This window comes from Erigeron canadensis, chromosome 6 (assembly GCF_010389155.1).
Source record: "Erigeron canadensis isolate Cc75 chromosome 6, C_canadensis_v1, whole genome shotgun sequence".
NCBI classification, from domain to species: Eukaryota; Viridiplantae; Streptophyta; class Magnoliopsida; order Asterales; family Asteraceae; genus Erigeron; species Erigeron canadensis.
This window is the reverse complement of record NC_057766.1, coordinates 44529406-44552525: the sequence shown is the minus strand read 5'-3', so window position 1 is coordinate 44552525 and position 23120 is coordinate 44529406. Positions and strand designations below refer to the sequence as shown.

Genomic DNA, 23120 nt, shown 5'->3' with positions numbered 1-23120 from the left:
ACTTGGATCGGGACAAGCAGTGGCATCTAATTACTCAAAAACTAATGCCTTGACCAATGTCGCCAAACAACCACTATTAGCTACCCCAATCAATTCTGTTCCATCAAATGCATTAGTGCCAAAAACTGTGACCACTAAGTTCTTAGCTGACAAGGGAGCCAAAGGAGAGTGCTTTTATTGTACTGAGAAGTTTTTCTTTGGTCACAGTAAAGTATGCAAGAGACACAAACAATTGTTTCTGGTGGGAGTGGATGATTGGTGGTAGCATAGTTGTTAAAAGCGAAGGCGATCTCAAAGCGCAAAGACCCCTAATGAGGCGAAGGCGAGAGGCGAGAGGCAAGAGGCGCGATCGCCCAGAAAAAAAAAGAGCATTCAAGTAAATAAATATAAAATATTTATATATAGTAAAAAATAATAGTAAAAGAAATCAGATATCAATTATAAAACCAAATATCATTAAAAAAAAACCATAAATCATTCAACCAAAAACTTTTTACCAAGTTGTTCATAACCAAATTGTTCAAACCGAATTAGGATTTTGTAATATTAATATTTTTGAAATTGTATGACTAAAATAAACTATAAAATATAAAACATACCAATAAAAACATTTTTTAATAAATTATTTTTATCTTATTAGTGAATAAAAATAATATTAATATAAATTTTAAAATAAAAAAAGGGAATGAAGAGAACAGGAAAAAGGATAAAAGATGCTTTTGTATTTTTGTCCTTTACTTTCTCCTTACATCTACCCTACTTTTTTAGTTTTTTGTCATATCCACTGTTTCTCCCTCTCTTTTATTCTCTTTCTCTTCTCTTTATCTTCATCAATTTTTCAGATTTGTTTTCTTAAAATCATGACCGGAATAATCAGATTCAGAAATGATTTGGCCGGATCTTGATGGATCTAGCTAAATCTTGACCGATTAGACCTTTTGTGGCCGCCGCTGACTGCCGTTGACCTCCGTCTTTCTTGAACGACCGGGCCTGGATTTTCAGGCACCGGAGCTACGCCTCGCCTGCGCCTTGCGCCTAGGCGCAACAGGCGATCGCTTTTGACAACTATTGGGGGGGAGTGGATAATTGTGTGGATGATGAATTGGAGAGAATGATGGAATTGACTTAAGCATAGGAAAAGTAGCTCCTTCGGGGAACTTGGTGCAGGAAGAACCTCATTATTTCTTTGAATGCAATATTAGGAATTCCTTCCTATTCTACTATGCAAGTGGTTGGCGCAATTGCGACTCAGAGTCAACACATTCTAATTGACAGTGGTTTTACTCATAATTTTAAGGCACTTTAGTTGTTGATAAGATGAAAGGTCAATTAACACAAATTCCACATGTAAAGGTTACTACGGCATATGGAAATAAAATAGAATATGTGACCCTGCGTAGGCAATTTACATGGTTTATGCAGGACAATGAATTTCTTGCTGACATGCTTATCATAGAATTGACCAACTTTGATATTGTGTTAGGGGTTCAGTGGTTGGAGACATTAACAATGACATTCCACATTGGCAATCAAGAGTTTCAGTTAAAAAGGGTGACACGGCATGGTGTTGGTTTATGTTCAGCAGAGAAAATGAACACATTAGTCAAGCATTCAGGGGATGTGGCCTAAGCTTAGTTATTTGCTTTACAAGATAAGCAGGCCATGTATTTGAAGTACCAAAGGGTTTGCCTACAAAAGGACCTTGCGATCATAGAGTTTCTTTAAAAGATGAAACAGTTGCTACTAAAGCCTAAAAAGATGTGATTCAGCAGATGACTAATAAATTAATGGAAAGGGACATCCTAGTCAAAAAGAAAAGAAGGAAGGTAGTTGAAGAATGTGCATTGATTACAAAGGCAAAATGAGGCAACAACCAAGGATGTGTTCCCTTCCCTATTCCATTGGTGGAAGACCTTCTAGATGAATTACATGGTGCTACTATTTAATCTAAGTTAGATCTCAGGTCTGGATACTACCAAGCGAGTACGCATGAGCCTGATATTTACAAAACTGCTTTTAAGACTCATCAAGGTCATTATGAGTTTCTGGTTTTACCATTTGGATTGATCAATGCTCCTGCAACATTCCAGTCACTAATAAATGCCACATTCAAGGACATATTGAAGAAGAGTGCTTTGGTTTCCTTTGATGATATCTTAATATATAGTGGGAATTGGTAGGAACGTTTGGTGGACCTACTCAGAGTTTTGGATATAATGAGACTACATTCTCGTAAAGCTTAAAAATCAAGATGTTTATTTAGGGAGAAAAGGTTGAGTACTTGGTGCATATCATCACAGAAGTTGCGGTTTCTATTGACCCTACTCAGATTTAGGCTATTTATGATGGCCAACTCCAGTCACTAAAAAGTGGCTAAGGGGAACTCTAGGTCTCACTGGATATTACAGAAGTATTGTCAGAAGTTGTGGGATCATTTCCAAACCTTTGACTGACTTGCTTAAGAAGGAAGGATTTCATTGGTTAGAAGAAGCTCAACAAGCATTTGAATTGAAATCCCACATGATGAGCTACCTGATTTCACCAAACCCTTTTGCCTTGAAATCGATGCATCATCTAAAGGGTTAGGCAGTCTTAATACAAGATAACCATTCATTAGTTTTTATTAGAATCCATTTCAGTCGGACATCAGAGTTCGTCAGTTTATGAAGGAAATGTTGGCTATCCTCATGGCAATAAAACAATGGCATCATTGTCTAATTGCCAAACAAATCATTATTAAGACGGTTGATCAGAGCTTAAAGCATCTATTGGAACAAAAAAATTGTGACGCCTCTACAACAAGAATTTTTAGCCAAATTGAGAGCGTATGACTATGAATTAAATTATGTTATAAGAATGGAACTGAAAAAACATTGTAGCAAATGCTTTGTCAAGGGTACCAGGCTCATCACTTCTCTAGGGTAAGCACTATTCAAGATGGACTTTTGAAAAAAATTCAAGAGGGTTAGCCAACATGATCCAGTGTCTAAGGAACTCATTTCTCAGTTATAGAAAGAGGAAATGGTACCGAATAGATCATGAGATGGACACTTATTAAAAAGAAAAGGAAGATTATTATTGCATAAGTTATTGAGTTAAGAAAGACTATTATAGAAATCCTTCATTCAACGGTCATTGGAGGGCCTTCTCGTGTCATACCAACTTTACTTAGGGTTAAGGAATTGTTCTATTGGAAAGCCTGCGCAAAAGATGTGCAAATATTTGTTAGCAAATGCCAAATTTGTCAGAGATCTAAGTATGAGGTTCTCCCTAAGGCTGGCATAACAGGTTTGACACGACTTGTTAAGACACGAACCTGTTAAGCTCAAACACGAACACGACACGAAAATTAAAAGGTGCACCTATTAAGACCCGTTAAAAAACCCGTTAAAAAACCTGTTAAACTTTTTTCTCTCTTTCTGGAGATTTAAACACACATTCATATTGTACACATATCTCTCTATATCTATATTAAATTGCTATATCTAGAAATGTATACATAGGCACATATATCCAAAACCGATTCATATACAAACATAATATATACCAAAACCAAATTCTATACAAACGCATCTGTTCAAAACATTTCCAGATTCATACAAGTTAAAGTAATAAACCCTAGATCTATAGATATATAAACATGAAGAAGAAATAAGCACTAGATCCATAGAGAAAAAAAAATGAAAGAAGAGCGATCTGGTGGTGTAGAAGGCGGCGATGGCCGTTGCCGTTTCCAATCGGAACCACCACGCTGATAAGTGGCGATTTCTCCGTCATCTAGCGTTTCCACCGGAACCTGAGATAGTTACTCTTCTGAATGCTGATGATTGATGGGGATGATGGTTTGGTTCAAATTTCAAACACAAGAATGTCTTGTTTATCCTAGTTATATAGATATAAATTGATATTGAGAGATTAGAGATCTTAAGGAATATGTGATCTGTTATTGTGGTGGTTGTGTAAGGAAAAGGAGATATGGTCAAAAGATAAGAGAGAGAGATAAAGAGTGGGTGGGAATTGGGATAAAGGAAAGGAAATTTGGTCATATACTTAGATGCATATCCATATTAAGTCCTAGTATTTTAATATTTTAATAATAATAATAATAATAATATATGATATAGTGTATGCTAATTGTTAACAGGTCTAACAGGTCCCTGGACCTGTTAGACCTGTTAAGGTAACCTGTTAACAATTAGCATACACTATATCATATATTATTATTATTAATAATAAACGTGCCTTAACAGGTCTGGACCTGTTAAGACACGAAACCTGTTAAGGCTAAACACGAAACCTGTTAAAAACAGGTCGTGTCGTGTTTTCACATGTGGTGTTACACTGACGAATAGTATTGGATGTGAGGTCAACCGCATGGCCATGGCTTCTTTTACCAATAGTTTTCACATGTTGTGTTACACTGACGAACAAACAAGCTAAACAGCAAAACACGATTGAATAACACGAACAAAGCCAACGGAAGTCGGTTGTAGCATTAATCCAGTAGCCTGTTGTCTGGATTAATGCCCCAGTGGCCCTAAGTTCCTAAGAACAATTAATTAAAAGACTCCGCCCTAACCCTAATGGCTGGCAGCCTTATTTGTAGACAAACTTGACCTAATCTTGGAGAACAAGTAACTTCCAAAAATAACAAAACAATTATTATAAACCGACACTTAACACCCTTGGACTTCTAGTTCATATCATTACTCTCGCCCCCTAAAAACACCTTGTCCTCAAGGTGTTGCTTTGAAACGTTGCCTCGAGTAATTCCAGGATCCCATGGTTAGTCATCTTCAATCGTTAGTCTTCGGCCACCATGTGAATTATATGACCAGATCGTCATTATTCGTGTTCTCTCCTCGATTCCCCTCCACCACCCGTTTTAAACCTCCCCGTCCAGTACCTTGGCAACCAAGTACCTTGGCAACCAAATTTCTTCTCCGATGTCTGTTGTTTTTGAAAAGCAACATCCATGGCAGCATGTTTTTGACTCTCAAAAGCAATATCCATGACAACATGTTTCTGATCCAAGTCCCTGATTTTTGTTTTTGTGTCACTCAACCAGTCTTGTGGCAGGTTGTACAGGAATATCTATAAGACACCCTTCTGCTTCAATCTTCTTGTTCGGAGGCGACTCAGATTGCAACACCTTCTCAGTTCTATACTCCATCTCACAATCCCTCATCCCTTGGCCACTAAGTTCTGGTTGTCCAAGGGTATTGGGTTTAATTTCCTCACCATGGGACTCGCATTCAACATGCTTTTCTTCCACCACATGCTGTTGTATATCTTCTCAGGTTTAGATGTGTCTCCTGGTGCCTTAGAATGGAAACCGATTCCTCAACGCCATGATCTCAGCATGAATGTGATCCATCCTAGCCTTTGAAGCCTCAAATGACTATACACAAAAGCGACGAGCTGTGATCCCATCTTATCCTTCACTGTCACAGGGGTTGCTTTTGGTGGACTCGTGGTGAGAACAGTTGGTGTAACACCTACCTATGTCATCTGTTGGATAGAATCCAAAAATGGCTTCACCCGGTTCCTCAAAATCTCCAAGATTTCAGCATGACTCTGATCCAGTCGTATCTCCTCTTTGAGGTCCTGCATATCCTGATCAATTCCCATCTTCAAACCAAACCACAAGTTGCAGAATGCCAGAATCCATTCTCTCATACCAATTGATACGAACAAACAAGCTAAACAGTAAAACACGATTGAAAAACACGAATAAAGCCAACGGAAGAGGGCTGTAACAATCAAATGATAGTGTCTGGATAGGCTCCAGTAGCCTGTTGTCTAGATTAATGCCCCAGTGGCCCTAAGTTCCTAAGAGCAATTAATTAAAAGACTTCACCCTAACCCTATTTGTAGACACACTTGATCTAATCTCGGAGAACAAGTAACTTCCAAAAATAACAAAACAATTATTATAAACCGACGCTTAACCCCCTTGGACTTCTAGTTCATATCATACACCTCCATGGCTCCACGTGAAATTTTTACAATATTCTGTTTCCGTATCTTCAAACATGTTTCCATCATTCTTCTTTTCTTCATAAAGAATTAAACCCTTTAACCTAATGTCTTCCACAACACTACCAGCCGTTGTTGTGATGCTTTATCATTTCCGGTGAAACAACCACCATTAACAGTTTTCATCTTCTTTCCCACCTTTAGCAACCGTAACCAACCCGTACTATGGTTCTTCTCTCGTTACCAACGCTGCCACAAGAGCAACTTTGAAGATCTCTATCTTTTTGTAGGAAGCCCAAATCAAAAAACCTAACGGTGATAATCTTAATATACGTGTCTCAAACCCCCTATTCAAAAGACACAATGATCCACCGGTAAACAAACCCAAGATGTTCGTTTTTCTACATTTGCACACATGTGCAAAATGTTTTCTGCAGCTCACTTCAACTGCCAAGAACTTCCTACAAATGCTTCAGACCGGAAATCCCAACGGTCGGATCTTAGCACCAAGTTTCGTGAACCCACAACTCAAATTTCATGACGATCTGACGGTTAACGAGAAAGATCTGTCTACCACTTTTGCTAGTCTCGGTTGTAACTCATTCTTTGACACCACACTTGTGTATGAAACATAACACATGACACCACCAGGAACCAACCATGTTTCTTTTTTTTTATTCTTCGATCGGAATTCTCCCACATCTGCGATGGAATTTTGGTAATCTAGATTGATCTTCAACACCCGCTAGCACTTTCTCCTCTTCTACTTTCATTGCGACTAACAGCCACGAGTCAGACTCACAAGTCAGACTTACACTGATGTTCACCCGTCTCCCTGTCATCTCAATCGGTACTCTAGTTGCTACAACGATTGACACGCACCTTCGGGTCACCATCTCCTATTGTTTTTAATATGTGATCAATTTATCACAGCCCCACGAACCAAAATCGGGTTCTTCTTATTGTTGCCTTCTCCCCACAGCCAAGGGCTACACCCTTTTTCTTGAAACAACTCTCAAAACGGCCCAATTTGTTAACCCGCTCTGATACCAATTGTTGAATCAAAAGTATTTAGTAAGATTACTTTGTTAAGTGTAAACGCTTTATAAATTCCGATTCAACAGACAGTTTCCTAATGTTACATAAATCGACTAACAACTCCAACGGCCAGCATGAGCAATATCTCGTCGAGTACAAACCATGGCATACATGAGACTCTCAACATACATGAGACTCTGAACCGCTGATGTGTATGGACTATGGAACTTTAGTCATCTTTGATCTTTCTTCTTCAGATTTAGGAGACTAGACTGATCTTTGGTAAGCATTAAATGACTCCCCAATGGAGTATTTCTAGGCTTCATCTTTTCATTATTTATCTTGGGGAAAATTTCATATATGCCACTAATAAACTTCTAAATATCATAATTATCCAATTAATTTTTGAAATATCAAAAATGTCATTATTAAGATATAAAAATATCATATTTACCCAAATAACTAAAATTTATCAATATATAACATTAAAATCATTTAAGTTATTAAAAATACATTTCTAATTTACAATTATACCTTCTTTTATTTAGTGTCCATGAAACTAAAATCCCTAATTACATAACATAGATCTTTACTTTACGTCTCAATTTTTTAGTGTTTTTCTTTCCGCAATATTAATCGCATAGTTGGATGAACATTTATATTTTATGCACTCTTGATCATAATCACTACTTTTCTTATTCTCTAAAAAGTCATTTTTATCAGATAAATTCTATATATTTTTTCTTAAATGGTTATTTAAAATGATTCCCAAATTCAGATCATACTACAATAGATAATATTCATTTAGTTTATTTTTGATCATTCTTCCTTTCTAGGCAATTAAATTTTTATTTTTTTTTGTTTTGTTTTGTATTTATAGATCTTCCTTGTTTTAATTTCATTTTATTTTGAATTTGTTTTTTTTTTGCTTGTAGCTAAGATTTAAGGAACCTGGTCTTTCTAGTATGTATAGTGTATAATTTACTAAGTTACAGTTATAAGTTTGATATCTAATCTATTTTAAACGTCTACTTGATATATTACACCATGAAAATTGTTGATAATGGTGTTGCTGTAAACTCTTTTGTATAATGTAACTAGAAATTTAATAAAAGAGGCTATAAGTGTAAAATGGGGATGTATTTTGAATAATTTAAGTGATTTTAATGATTTTAATGTTATATATTGATTAAATTTAATTATTTGGGTAAATATGATATTTTTATATCTTAATAATGGCAATTTTGATATTTCAAAATTTAATTGGATAAATATGATATTTAGAAACTTAGTAGTGACATATATGAAATCTTCCCTTTATCTTGAATCTCTTCAACACTTGTGTATTTCACCTGGGACAATGTTAAAGAACCATCTTTATTTCTGACAATGCTCATCCCTAATAGCTGTCTGACTGGACCCAAGTCTTTCCTCTCAAATTCTCGGGACATTTGTTTCTTCAACTAGCTAATTTCTTTCATATGAGGTCCTGCAATTAACATATCATCAACATATAGCAATAAGATGATATAAGAGCCGCTGAATTTCTTCGTATAGCAACAATGATCCATCTGGCATCTCTTAAACCCCGACCTCCCCATAAAGTTATCAAACTTTAAATACCATTGTCTAGGCGCGCAAACCCGATCATCTTTATCTACAAGGTTGCATAAAAATATCTTCCTTTAGATCACCATGAAGAAACACGGTTTTTACATCAAGCTCCTCAAGATGTAAGCTTTCTGCAACAACCAAAACCAAACAGATAACTAACATGATGGTGGTCATTTTCACCACGGGAGAGGATCTCATCATAGTCTATCCTTTTTTTTTTTTCTGTTGAAAGCCCTTGACCACTAAACGGGCTTTTTACCGTTTAGATCCATCACTTTCTTGCTTAACCCTGAAGACCCACTTGTTTTGCAATGCTCTGTTAATGTTTGGAAACCCAAGTTTTTTTTTAGGGAGTTCATCTCATCCTTCATTGCATGCTCCCACATGAGCAAATCTTTCATCTTAACCGTCTTTGATTGTGGTTCTCCAATTTCTTTCATCAAAACGTAGCTAAATCAACTGAATTACTGAAGGACTGTACCAATTTGGCTGTTTTGTAGATCTGGTGGATCTCCTGACCCAACGCGCATTCTTGTCAGGTTGCACTTGTGGGGTATGATGCTTATCTACAAATTCTCAAACTAGATTCTGAACTCCCACTCAGTGTTGTAAATAACGGCCTTATAACAGTAACGGAGGTCCAACGTTACATTAAGGGGGTTGGAAGGTAAATTTGAAGGTTTTAGGACAATAAATGTCAAATCACGGATTTGATGGATGTTATAATGGGATTTAACGGTCAAATAACGGGATTTAACGGTCAAATAACGGATTTAACAGAGTTTAACCGATCTTAACGGTCAAATAACATCCTTTTTTACTAACTTTGTTAGGATATTTCTTATATATATTTTTTATATAAATTCCTTTATATTTTATAGTTTTCGTTATAACGCTATTATAATTCCGCGAAATGAAATCTAACCTTAAAGGTGGTCGACCGTTGAGTGACCGCCGAGCGTTATTTACAACCTTGCTCCCACTGTCATAAGCTCCCACTAACTCGTTACCTTCACCCTCTTCAAACTCACCTTCTTCAAACTCGAGACCTGTGTGGACAGGTTCATAACTGGTTCACCAACCGATTTAGGTTCCTCGTGATCAACCTCAAATTCAACCACCTTTTTCTAAACCTGAGAGTTTAGATCTCATCTATCTTTTTACAACTTAGTCTCATTAAATGTAGCATGTTTACTTTTAACTATTTTTTTACTTCCAAAATCCCAACGCTTCAAGCCCATTTTGTCTAATCCGTAACCAAAGGTGCTTATAATCCTCAGCTTTACCCTTCCATTCTTCTTGCGGTACCTTGTAACCCAACGGAGATGAGAGACCTCGTTTAATAAGATAGGCAATGGTTTTGATTGCATCTTCCCAGAACATCTTTCAAAGCCCTGCATTTATTCTCATACTTCTGGCTATCTCATTTAAGGTCTTGTTCATCCTTTCTGTGACTCCATTTTGCCGTCTTTAATATCTAAATACCGCGTTTAGAACAATAGCTAGTGAACTCTTAGCTAACGTATCCCCCTCCATTATCTAACTTCAAACACTTCACCTTCAAATTAGTTTCAAGTTCGGCAGCAACTTTCCATTTCTTAAAAACGTCAAATACTTCAAGTTTGCTTTTAAGAAAATAGATGTGTTCGGTCCAACACGTGTTGAACCCCTTAAGGATTCAACACGTGATGGACCAAACACATCCGAATGAATAAGCTCTAGCTTGTCGTCTTTTGGTGCTTTCCATGTCTTCACAAGGATACCCGTTTTTTCTTTACAATAAACACAAGGTTCACAGAATTAGAATTCAGTTTTAACCTATTTAAGATCAGGACGTTTTTCTTTTGCAACCATCTTCATTTCTTTTTCACTCATGTGACCGAGCCGTTGATCGGTTGATGCCACAACTTTGATAGACCTGGTCCTTTAGTTACTGCATATGCACCTCCTGCAGAAACCTCAACAATATACAAAGTACCCTTTTTTCTTCCCCTGGCAATTACCATGCTACCCTTGACGACCTTCCATTGTCCTCTCCCGAACGTAACATCATAACCGTGGTCATTTAATTGCCCAATGGAAAACTTTTTCCTCAACTTGAGAATCAACATAACATCTTTCAATGTCCAAATTGTTCCCAAGTTGGTTTTCAAATCAATGGCATCAACCCCTGTAATATCCAAAGTTTTATTATTAGCAAGACTTACAGTACCGAAGTTGCTTTTTCTTAGATTCTTCAACTTTCTCGAGTCTGAGATAGCATGAAGCGATGCTCCTCAGTCCATAATCGAGGACTCAACTATGTCTTCAACACAACATATCAAGGCATCATCTGAATCTGAGGCTGTGGCAGCATTCACCTCTTTCAACATCCAAAATCCTGCCTATAACACTTCTCGATCCTAATCTTTCCTTCCCCAGACCTCATCTCTACGTAAAGAAAAGAATTGCAGAAACCATAAAATTGTAGCAACAATATTCAAGACGGATTCTCAATAGCAATTCAGTTTAATTCTGCAAGGCGGCAGTGGTGGCTGTGATGAGAAGCTGGCTACAGTGGTCGTAAGGTTTGCGGCGGCTGTGTTGGTGTGTTCTTTGCAATCCAGAACCTAGCTCTCATACCAACTCTTAGTATTCAGGATACAAACACAAAACCGTAAAACAACAATCAAAGAACACAATGAGTTTACGTGGTATCTCACACTATGCGTGTGAACTAATCCACGGGGGTAACTAGGTTTTGTATTAATAAGTGATAAAATTTACTAGTACAACAGATTAATTTATAGACCAGAATTAGGGTTAATCTGTTTGCTAAACATGATGGACAAGTCTCTAACAAACTGGGCTCATAAGGGTTAGGGTTGCCCAGACTCTTTCCTCTCTTTTCGGATTTCTCTAATTCTTTGTTGTCTATAATTGTATGGGCCACCATGGGATGAAGACAACAGATCGCCAACATCCATTTGCTCAGTAATCATTAAAGAAACATCACAATAGGAAGTTGTATCCAAAGTATTTTGGACCATTTTTAATTGTGTACAAAAATTGGGGCAGTGGCTAGACTTGCCTAGTGATGCCCAAAGCATATTAAATACACACAAACAGAATTAGTAGAAAGAAGTAAAAGAACACAATGATTTAACATGGTATCTCACACTAAACTCTGTGAACTAATCCACAGGGGTGGCAATTGTTTTTTTTTAATTGATTTACCCTCAACCGAAATTACATGTACAAGAAATAAGAGATTATATAGGCTACAGAATTAGGGTTTAGCAAACTTGCTCCCCAAGTTAGACTTAACGAGAACTCTAATTAATTAAGGCATGGTGCCTTTAGAAGTAGTCTAGATGGGCCAATGACAGCTAACTCCCAACAATCTCTCACTTGGTGTCTTCGGACCTTAAACTGTACGATCTTCGATCTCTTCTATACATCTTTAATTCAATGCGCCTAGTTGCCCCTAGAGCCTTCTCATTAGTTCACCTGAAGCCTGTTGAAACTCCATTGAGTTTCAACTATCCGTCACGGCAATCTCTACCCCTGACTTATCCTTTGTCTATATCGGCCCCGACTAATCCTGAGAACAAACACTCCTTTAAAGCAGATAATAAACTAGAGAAACTTTAACAATTGGAATACTTGTTCTCTTAATCCACTGTCTAGAAACTCTGACCGAAGGAGAACATCCCATACTCCCACTATACTCCCACTATCACCGGTTTCTCTAAACCTTATCTAGCACGTTCAACCTGAATTTGACCTCTAGCTCTGGGTTTGCAATCTGCAAACCTTCTCCTACCCATGAGATTCTGTGAACCGGATTTTATTTTTCTTCTGAAAGTAAACTAACCATATAAAGCAAACCTCATTTCTTACCTTGAGCCATGACTAGAATTCCCTTGAGTCTTGACAACCTTCCACTGCCCGTTCCCAAACTTAACCTCATGCCCCTGCTCATCCAACTGCCCGACAAAACGAACTGCTTTTTCAGACATGGAATAACCAGGACATCCTTCATGAACCGTTTGGAGTCTTTAAACTATGTCACTGTGCTCGTCATATCAAGTAGGGGTGTAAAAAATGAACCGGAAAACCGGTTCGAACCGCGTGATCCGAAACCGAAAAAAACCGAAACCCGAAAAGACCATAAACCCGATGTAAAACGATTTGGTTACTGTTTTTAATATTAATTACCCGCATTTAACCGAACCAAACCGAATTTTGATATATGCCCATATATAAAAATATATATGTATATTTACATATATATGTATTGATGAATCCGAATTTACAAACACACACTCACACAAAGTATTTTCCTCTAATATTCTGCTTAAATAAAACTCAAATACATAAGTGCCTTATATAGGCAAAACTACTAAGTAGGAAAACTAAATAAACGTGGGCATCCCCACTTAGTCACTTACTGACTACATGAAGAATAGGACCACTAATTCACCCACTTGTTCCCTACTCAAATGCAAATTCTGATGTGGACTGCTACATAACTTGATGTTGTATTTTTAACAAGTATTACATGGATACATCATTCACATACTATTTAGCTAACTTTTCATATTTGGTACCTAAAATTTTAACAATTTTACTAACTTTCTTTCGCAATCTATGATTAGCTTTAGGTATTCTAAGTAAATTTCTTATACATACATCTTTTTAATAAACGTTGTTAACTTTGTTTAAAATATTTATGAAAAATATTAGTAATATCATATTGAGGAAATTTTAAGTAATGATACTCTTAGATAGAAACATTAGAAGAAAGTATTTCAAAATTAGATGAAATGTATATTTTATTTATAAAACAAAATACTAATGTAGTTAAATTACTATTATATATAGAAAAATTAATTAATTATAATGTAAATTGACTATTATAATTGAAAACTTCAACTTTATGTTAGCATGACTTTAATAAATGGTTAAACGGAAATCGAACCGAGATTAACCGATTTTTTCGGATAACCGAAAAAAACAGTTCAAAATTTTTAGCTAGCCGAACCGAACCCAAAAAACGGTTCAAAATTTCTAGCTAATTTCTAGCTAACCGAACCATTTATGATCCTAATATCAAGAACTTCATCGTTCGCCATTCTTACCTTTTCAAAAACCCCAACTTTCAGACTCCGCAGTGCATTGCGGTGGGTAGCGTTAAATGAAGCACCGAAATCTATGACCCGGGAATCCACACTACTCTCTACTCTGCAATTAGCGCCCGAAACATTTTCCAGTATCTCCATCGACGTGGAAACAAGCCACCTATTTCTAACGTGTTTTCTTTCACCTTGCTAAACGAGACGGATCCTTACTGCCCATTTTTGATGCAACACACTGGTCTCCTCTTATCACGAACAAGCCAATAAGGCCCGCAGAGAACTCAACATCAACAGCACCCTGCTAACAAAAATTTTGATCTGATCTTATTATCCAATAATTCCTTCTCCACCAACCAAATAAAAAATAACAAAAACTGAGCCTCCTGCTTCTAACATCCTTTTTTTTTAGCTAAGCATGACCTGGTCCAAAGCCTCCTGCTCCCGTTTGCTTCTTCTGCCCTCTAGTTGGAATAACTTATGCCTCAAGAACAAGCCGTCTTGCTTCCCCGTTGTTATACTTTGCACAAAACAAAGAAAAAACTTAGTTGAAAGTACGTGATCGACACTTTCTTTCACATGCAGTCCCGCAAACAACCTACTGTTGTTTTTCATGCAAGGATTGTTGTCCCAAACAGCCGTGAAACAGCCCCGTTGTCCAGAACATAGTTCTTTTAATGCTATAACGAACCCCCAAAAAACCCTAATCTGCCAAATTAAGCCCTAATCAGCCCAACTGAACTTTGATCTGCCAAAATCAGACCCGAATCTTCCCAAAACAAATTTTCCGGAACCCTAAACTGCCCAATTCAGACCTAAATCTGCCTAAATCCGCTTAGCCCAAGCCCTAATCGGCGGCTGTGGTCACTGATCAGGTTGTTCTGGCTAATGGCGGCTGTTGTGGCAGCTGGTCTGAACAAGAACTCTAATCTGGGTGACGGTTGTGGTGGTGATTATGGGGGTACTGTGTGATCTGTATGCATGGTTGTGGTGGTGATTATCGGGGTGCTGTATGATCTATATGCAACCAGCTCTGATACCACTTGTTAGGAACTAGGTTACACAATACAAAATTAACAGAAAGAAGCAAAAGAACACAATGATTTAACGTGGTATCTCACACTAAACTGTGTGAACTAATCCACGGGGGTGGCAACTGGTTTTTCTTTATTGATTTTCCCTCAACCGAAATTACATGTACAAGAGATAAGAGATTATATAGGCTACAGAATTAGGGTTTAGCAAACTTGCTCCCAAGTTGGACTCGACCAGAACTGGGTTGCTGTGTGCCTAATTAATTAAGGCCTGCTAAGCCCTGCTGCCTTTAGAAGTTGCTAGAACTTGGTAGTCTATTTTGGCCGATGACAACAACTCCCAACATTCCATGTCTCTCTGTTGAAGCAAGCAAAGGACTCTACTGAATTGCTCGGGCCTATTCCCAAAGGTTCAAGATTTGTGCTACAACCCAAAGCTGTGTTGGATACTCAAGTGGTCAAAAAGGATTCTAAGACTGTTATCAACCTCCTGGTTTATTGGGAAGGATTGCCCATTACTGAGGCATCTTGGGAATTCCATGTAGTGCAGATTTCATATTTTTTGTTTTCGACAAAAACATTGTTAAGAGAGGGGTAGTTGATAAAAGTAATATAGTTTAGGCAACTACTGAATAAACTTAATAAGCTCAGGGGGTGTTTGTGTAAATATTAAGTCGGTTAGTTGCTTATGGCGGGAAAAGCCGTAGGCTCTATGGATGTGTATAAAAACATTCAAATTGTAGAGAAAAGGGTATGGATACTCACCACGTCTAATTGTATTATCGCACTGAACAGATTTTCTATGTCATCAAGATCCGTCTGCATCTGTATAGGGGTAATATTATAAAGACACAACAAGTGACAGAAAAGCGCAAAAATAGATTTAGTTAGTTACCTTGTGTGTGATTTCTAACAGCACATCTGCCTCAGCCTTGGCTACTGAAGCTCTTGCTTGTTGCAACTCATCATTTAATGGAACAGCAGAAAGTGGCTCCACAATGCTACCAGTACCTGAACCGCTAGAATACGGCACTTTAACTCTTGAGCATCAGATTTCAAGACTAGCGTGGAGTATAAGAGTGTGGTAGTAACAAAAAAGATAAAACACTTCACAGGTTGGACAGAAAGTAACATCAAAAAGTTAGATCATCTCAAGGCGAACATTAATGTTGAATAGTTTCACTTAATATACAAATTCAAACACACAATATAAGTGCACCAAAATGTATTAAACTTGTCACATGTTGCTATTGTATGTATCAAACTTATATGGCTGCCACCTCAGAAAAAATCACTGGTTACCAGAGAGTTTAAGCTCATGTATAGAAGGACATCTTCATTGTGTAAGTTAGTGAGTTTTTTTTTTGCGGATAAAAATTAGACGTATTCAAAAACAAATTTTAAAGATTGAAAATATGGGGACATCATTCATGCAAGAGGAGTGCAGCACGAGCAAAAGAGTTTTTTAGAAAAAAGATAACCTTTAACCCTCAACTTTCTCATATAAACGTGATAGACCCTGCATTTTACTTTATCGTTAAATCCACATACAATATTCTAAAAAAATATAGAGTTAACTGCAAGAATCATCCCTATGGTTTCTCCCTTCTCGTGGTTTACATCCCTCCTCAAAAATTTTAGTGAAATTGGTCCAAAGTTCATAGTTCTGTTGCATGTTGCATCCCTTACACCGATTCCGTTTGCTAACCTCCGTTAAAATCAATCATGCGCCCCTCACATGAGCGCATTTGGGACTTTGCCTTTCTTTGCTGCGTTTATTTCATTTTCTATGTATCTTTTTTGAACTTTTCCTTTCTTTCTAAACAGCTTTCCTTGTGAAAGTACACACACCAATACCCAGCTCTTTGTCATAAAAGTTTGCTTCTCTTTCTTAAAACACTTAGAGTGACATTTGGGAGTTTTTCTAAAGAACCCTAGTTTTTGAATCTACAAATTCTTACCTTTTAAGCATGAATCCATGTTTATTTCTTGCTCCGACCAACCCCACCACCATAGTACTGCTCTTCCGACGTCTTACGCCGCCGTATTCAACGATAGAGACGGTGGCTCATCTGGGTTTGCTGTTGTTGGATTGCTGCTGCTGTTGTTATTATTATTATTATTATTATTATTATATAGATATGTAACTTTGGTCATATTGGTTTGCTGCTATTGTTCCTAAAAGAATTGAATTCATCAATTTTATTGTTTTTGTTTCATTAATAATGAATGGGAATCGAATGGTTTTTTTTTTTTTGGAGTAATTGATGAAGGTATTTGAATGGATATTTTCTGATGAGCATATTAAGTATGAAAGGGATATGTTTGAAAAAGAAAAGAGGATATATGTGGAGTTAAAAGACCAAAATGCCCTCATGTGAGGGGCACATGATTGATTTAACGGAGGTTAGCAAACGGAATCAGTTTAAAGGAGGTAACATGCAACAAAACTATGAACTTTGGACCAATTTCACTAAAATTCTTAAAGAGGGATGTAAACCACGAAAAGGAACAAACCATAGGGATGATTCTTGCAATTAACTCAAAATTATAACGATTGCAGAAAAATAAAACTCAAAAAATCCATGAACGAGATGTTCTCACTTATTCCCAAATCTATATATAATGGTTCGGATATTGAAGATTATTGCTGACCACGAACCACTCCCACATATAGTCTCAACATCACCTTAAAATGTGACTTATCGGGTGTCATAAATGATGTGGTAAAAAAAACAAGGAAACAAAAATATGAAATGCACAATGAAGTCTGGCATGGGATTCACCTTGATAGCAATAGACCATCAAAGCCTCTTTTTAAATCAGTTCCTGATTTTATACACCATCTTCCATCAACGTTGCTTAGTTCCTATATCAGTTGAGAGAAATGGTCAAGGTAAAACCATAAGATAACGATACAGTTATTATAGCACATCTTACCAATGATGATGTTTGTGTCATCTCACTACTGATTAGACTCTCCATCAACCGGTATAGCTGGATAAAAAAGATGAATCCACACAAGTAAGATTCAGATTCCTACCGTAAGATTTATCTGAAAGCTAACAGGAACTAATGTATACAAACAAAAAAATTTATTTTCTCTGTTAAAATTTATTGGTTGATATACCCAAGGCTATTCAATTTTTGATGAAAATGAATTTTTTGTGAATTCTCAATTGGTCCCGGATCTAATCTTTGTAAAGAGACAATAACAGCCTCGAAGATAACTTATATAAAAGTTAAAGATACTCCACCAAGAATATGTGCCGGACATAGACATTTCGCTATAGGGAGACTTGTGGTAAAAAAAAAAGGCACTAGAAGAGAGCTAGGGTTTAGTCTTATTAGACAGGACAGCATGTTAGGAACAGGTTGCACAGCGGAAACAAAACAGAAAAATAAATAAAGAACAACACGAGAATTAACGTGGTATCTCACACAATATGTGTGAACTAATCCATGGCTGGAACTTAGGGATTTTATTAATACTCAGTATGATAATAGAATTACAATAGAGAGGGATATATATAAGCAGACAGCTAGGGTATTAAACTTGGTCCCCAAGGAAACCTAAAAGAGCCGTATTTAATAAAACAGGCCCAAGAAGGACTAAACGCACAACAATCTCCCACTTGAAGGCCTTGCGAAAAAACTTCAGCCCGTCTTTCAAACAATATGCCGGTCAGAACAAGTAATCCCAAAACACATGGAATAGAAGAACAGGTCCAGCTCAACGAACAAACCAAACTTCAAACCATAGCACACCTGGTTGCAGCAGACCCCCAACTCGTTAGCAAACCGAGGGCCCCGTTGGAGCCTCAAATGACTCCAACACGGTCTTAACAGACCCCGACTTTTCATCCTCAATCCCAACTGATTCCCATAGACTCAAACCATCAGATGCAGGGACTCTCAGAGGAACACTCTCCGCTAATGGTAACATCTCAGGAGAGACTTCATTCGGATCCGTAGTCTTCCGAACCCAACGTAGATTTCCAGACTGTGTCGAGCTACTCCCACTGTCACGAAACTCCCGTACACGTTCAGACTTCCGAATACGCTCAAGCGGCAAGCGGATTACCTGGAGTCCCAGAGTTCTTTACCGTCGACTGAACTCGTTTAACTACCGAATCAACGAGCCCGACTTTGGCGTTCGTCTTAACAGGGGTGGTCATTTCCCCGGACGAAACAGGCACCATATACAACGACCCCTTCTTGAAACCCCTAGCAACCACAAGATTTCCCTTAACGACCTTCCACTTTCCACCACCAAACTTAACGTCTAAACCTTGTTTATCCAACTGCCCAATGAAGATCAACTTCGTTTCAAGCCTCAGAATAACCCTGACGTCACACAAAGTCCAAGTAGTGCCCAAAGTAGTAACAAGATCCAAATCCCCCATGCCAGTCACATCAAGAATTTCACCGTTTCCCAGCCTAACCTTGCCAAAATCGCCGTTTTTAACATTCTGCATGCAATCATTGCTATGGGTAGCATGGAATGATGCACCGGAATCCATGACCCATGAATCCACACTGCTTTCAACACATATCATCAAGACATCGAGTCGCTTACTGTTGCAGTGTTCAATCCAACAGAATTCTTTTTCGGAGAATTCTTATTCGGACATTGACTACTGTAATGTCCAGTCTCGTTGCAGTCCCAACATCGCACACTCGGACGAGCCCTAGACGAGCTCCTGCCCTGACCCCTGCTGCTCCCACTATCTCTGCGATTATTTCTTCCCCTGCCAACATGTAACAAATCAGAAGAAGACCCACCCTTTGCACTTCTTCGGCGAATGTCTTCACCCAGTACCAAGTCGTGAATCTTTTCAAAAGTCATCCCGTCAGCTCCCACTGAGCTTGTAACAGCAGTTACAGTCCCGGACCAACTATTAGGCAGTGAAGATGGCAATAGTACAGCCTTGGTCTCTTCATCGAAATTCGTTCCCACAGATAACAATCTGGTCGGAATAGAATTTAGATCGTTTATGTGCACGGCAACTGAGCTCCCCTCCTTCATTCTCATATTAAACAACTCTCTCATCAGGAATACCTTATTAGCAGCAGAAGGTTTCTCATACATGTTTGACAACGCCGACATCATACCACTGGCAGTAGTTTCAGACATGATGTTGTAAGCCACGTTTCTCGTCAAACTCAGTGTAATAACCCCTCTCACTTTCTTATCTTTCGTATCCCAAAGAGTTGTCTGTTCTTCATTCATCTTCTCCGGTTTTTTACCAAGAACCATGTCCAGATCCTTTTGACCAAGTAATGCTTCAATCTGCATTTTCCACCAACTATAATCCAAACCGTCAAATTTTTCAATCACAAACTTCCCGTTCAGCCATAATGACAAACGATAATAAATAACCAAAGTTACCCGGCTTCAACTTAGTTGATTAACACCCGTCAATGAGAATCAAACAAAACAAAAAACCAATCAAACAGCAACCTTATATCTTCCAATCAATCAATCACCACCAAAACCCTCAAAATTCAGAAACCCTAATCGCCAAAACTGGTCTAAAATCAAACAAATCAACCGAACAGAATTACCTCAATCGGATCTTGAACAGATTTCTGAGACCTAATCGGCGAACAAGAGGTTAGTAGAGGCTGCCAAGATGTTTCAGTAGCTGCAACAGCAGTTTCAGATCGAACAAGAAGAAAAACAGCAATACAGTAGCTAACAGCAGCAGTAAACAGAAGATCACAGCGGCGAACAAGGGTGAGCAAAACCCTAATCGCAACAGAACAGCAGCAGCAGCAGTTGTGAACAGCAGCAGCAAGAAACAGAATCAGAACAGATCAAAACCGAACAGCAGCAGCAGCAAACGAATTAAGATAATTCGAACAGCAGCAGCCACAATCGATTTTGAAGAAAAACTGATCACTGAAACCCTAGCCTAGCTCTGATACCACTTGTTAGGAACAGGTTGCACAGCGGAAGCAAAACAGAAAAATAAATAAAGAACACGAGAATTAAAGTGGTATCTCACACAATATGTGTGAACTAATCCACGGCTGCAACTTAGGGAATTTATTAATACTCCGTATGACAATAGAATTACAATAGAGAGGGATATATATATATAAGAGAACAGCTAGGGTATTAAACTTGGTCCCCAAGGAAACCTAAAAGAGTCGTATTTAATAAAACAGGCCCAAGAAGGCCTTCACGCCCAACACAGCATACCTTGTTGCTGTTCGTGTGCACTATAATCCTTTTAACTATAATCCTTTTATTAATCATTCACTTCCTTGTTATTTCAGGTTGACCTAACTAATACAGCTAGTTAGTGACAAGTATCTTCTTGTGTTGGGGATACAGGCGTTTCTACAAAAAGCAAATTTCACATATAGCAAAGAAACAGTGACAAACACATGACAGCTCATTAAAACCTCATCCAAAGCACACAAAAAGGTCCGTATGATGAACTCCTAGTGCAATCAAATAACAAGGGGTAGACTGAACGAATGCAGATGCTGGCAAAAAGTATTTTGAGTTACCAAGGATTATCATTACATTTGTGTTGTTAATTGATGAAATTTATAAATTAAAAAAAAAAAAAAAAGTGTTGAATCATTGTTTCATGTAAATACTAGTGATTATATACCGTATAACAATTAGAATGGAGGATATAGATAGAACCTTTCTTTCAAGTAGGCGTACTTGTTCACGAAACCGTTTCAAGCTAGGACTCTGAAAACAAATAAAAATAAATAGATAAATAAATTGGGCAAAGGGTATTCCTGGGTATATCAATAAGTAAGCTTATATAGATAGATAGATAGATAGATAGATAGATAGATAGATAGATAGATAGATAGATAGATAGATAGATAGATAGATAGATAGATAGATAGATAGACAGATAGAAAGAAAGAACGCACGGCGGAATCTTTAACAGAACCATCTTGATCAACGAGCTTGTGTATGAACTTGACCAAGGGACGATTGACGGAGATGTCCATGATCTGCAAAGGAGTGATCGTGTGTGAGATGCAGGGGAGAGAGAGATGAATAGGGACAGGGGATACCATTTGTGAAACGGGCATGAAACGGGATAGGCAATCGGAATCTTGTTTAATGGCAGAAATGAGATTGGTCTGCAAGGAGTCAGCCAAGGATATGATGGAAGCAAGGGCGACAGCTTCGGATCCAAGGAGGGGAAAGCCCCTGTGAGCATTTTGAATACAAGACTGGACCTATATATATATATAATATATATATATTACTCCTACTAGGAATTGAACAGTAAAGAAAGAAACAGGTGAGAAAAGGAAGGAAGAGGAACCAGAGTGATACGGAGAGAGGTGAAATCCATGATGAGAGAAGAATGATGAGTGTGCATCGCAACAGCCGCATCGGTCTCCGTCAACAGCCTGACACTCTCTTGGAATGACGACGACGATTCTAATAACTGCGCCTTGGTTTGTTGGGTTCCCAAAGAGGTGCCCGCAAATGAAGCAACGCCATCACATACCTTATCCCACTCCAGCACCCTCCTACTACTTTCAAACACTCCCCCTCCTCCCGATGCTGATGCTGCTGCTGCTGCTTTTAATGATGATGATTTCCTACTACTAGTCGCCTTGTTTTTCGTTTTCAATTTGATGAAGATGATGTTCTTTAGTCTTATTGTTCCCTTATTATTATTACTACTACTACTACTAACCAGAATCATATTTGCACTTGGAGTTGAAAACATAGCCATGGATGGATGGATGGATGAATGGATGGGAAGGGTTTATCAGTTTATTATCTCATACATACATAACCCTTTTTCTTTTCCTTTCATAAAATAAATAATGATTTTCTAATTATCTCATATATACTCCCTTATGCTGTGTTCTTTAATTTTGTTTTAAAATAAATGAAAATAATAAAAGAAATGCAGGTGAAAATAACATTTTAAATCATCTTTGGGATGAAAATTTGGAAACAAAATTAAACTAAAAAATTTATTTATTTCATTTTCTTTCCTTCTATTAAAAAGAATAAAGCTTCGAAGTCACTCTTTTTTTTTTCTTCTTGTTGTAGATCCCGAAAAACCCTTACACTGCATTCTTGAGATTTTTTTTAAAGAAAAAAAAGAGGAAGATTGGATAGGGGAATAAAGGATAGAAAATTAGATTAACAAAGGTCATTCTCAAGTTGAAAGGAAATTAAAAGAAAGATTTAGTTAAACATGATGAACCTGTCATGTCCAGCACCTCTTCCACCACCTCCGCTGATGAACCACCACTTCCAACCACCTGCCGTCGATCATAATCAATATATATATATATATATATATATTCATATAGCAATGCTCACGACACA

General features: G+C 37.6%; 1 protein-coding gene across 2 annotated transcripts in view; it reads right to left on the bottom strand.

The window, feature by feature from the left end:
• LOC122602758 (endonuclease MutS2) overlaps positions 1 to 22583 on the bottom strand; it is a 28870-nt gene extending 6287 nt beyond the window's left edge. Inside the window, exons 1-8 of one of the 2 annotated variants that reach the window (XM_043775353.1) lie at positions 22093 to 22583; positions 21836 to 22003; positions 21689 to 21772; positions 21447 to 21497; positions 17723 to 17779; positions 17569 to 17651; positions 15678 to 15801; positions 15548 to 15607 (exon numbers count right to left, since the gene is read on the bottom strand). In XM_043775353.1, coding sequence (XP_043631288.1) covers positions 15548 to 15607; positions 15678 to 15801; positions 17569 to 17651; positions 17723 to 17779; positions 21447 to 21497; positions 21689 to 21772; positions 21836 to 22003; positions 22093 to 22512 — 1047 coding nt within the window. In that variant the 5' untranslated portion in view covers positions 22513 to 22583. Of the gene's footprint in view, positions 1 to 15547; positions 15608 to 15677; positions 15802 to 17568; positions 17652 to 17722; positions 17780 to 21446; positions 21498 to 21688; positions 22004 to 22092 lie in introns of both variants that reach the window. The other variant, XM_043775352.1, reaches the window with a different exon arrangement.
• Positions 22584 to 23120: the final 537 nt, after the last annotated feature.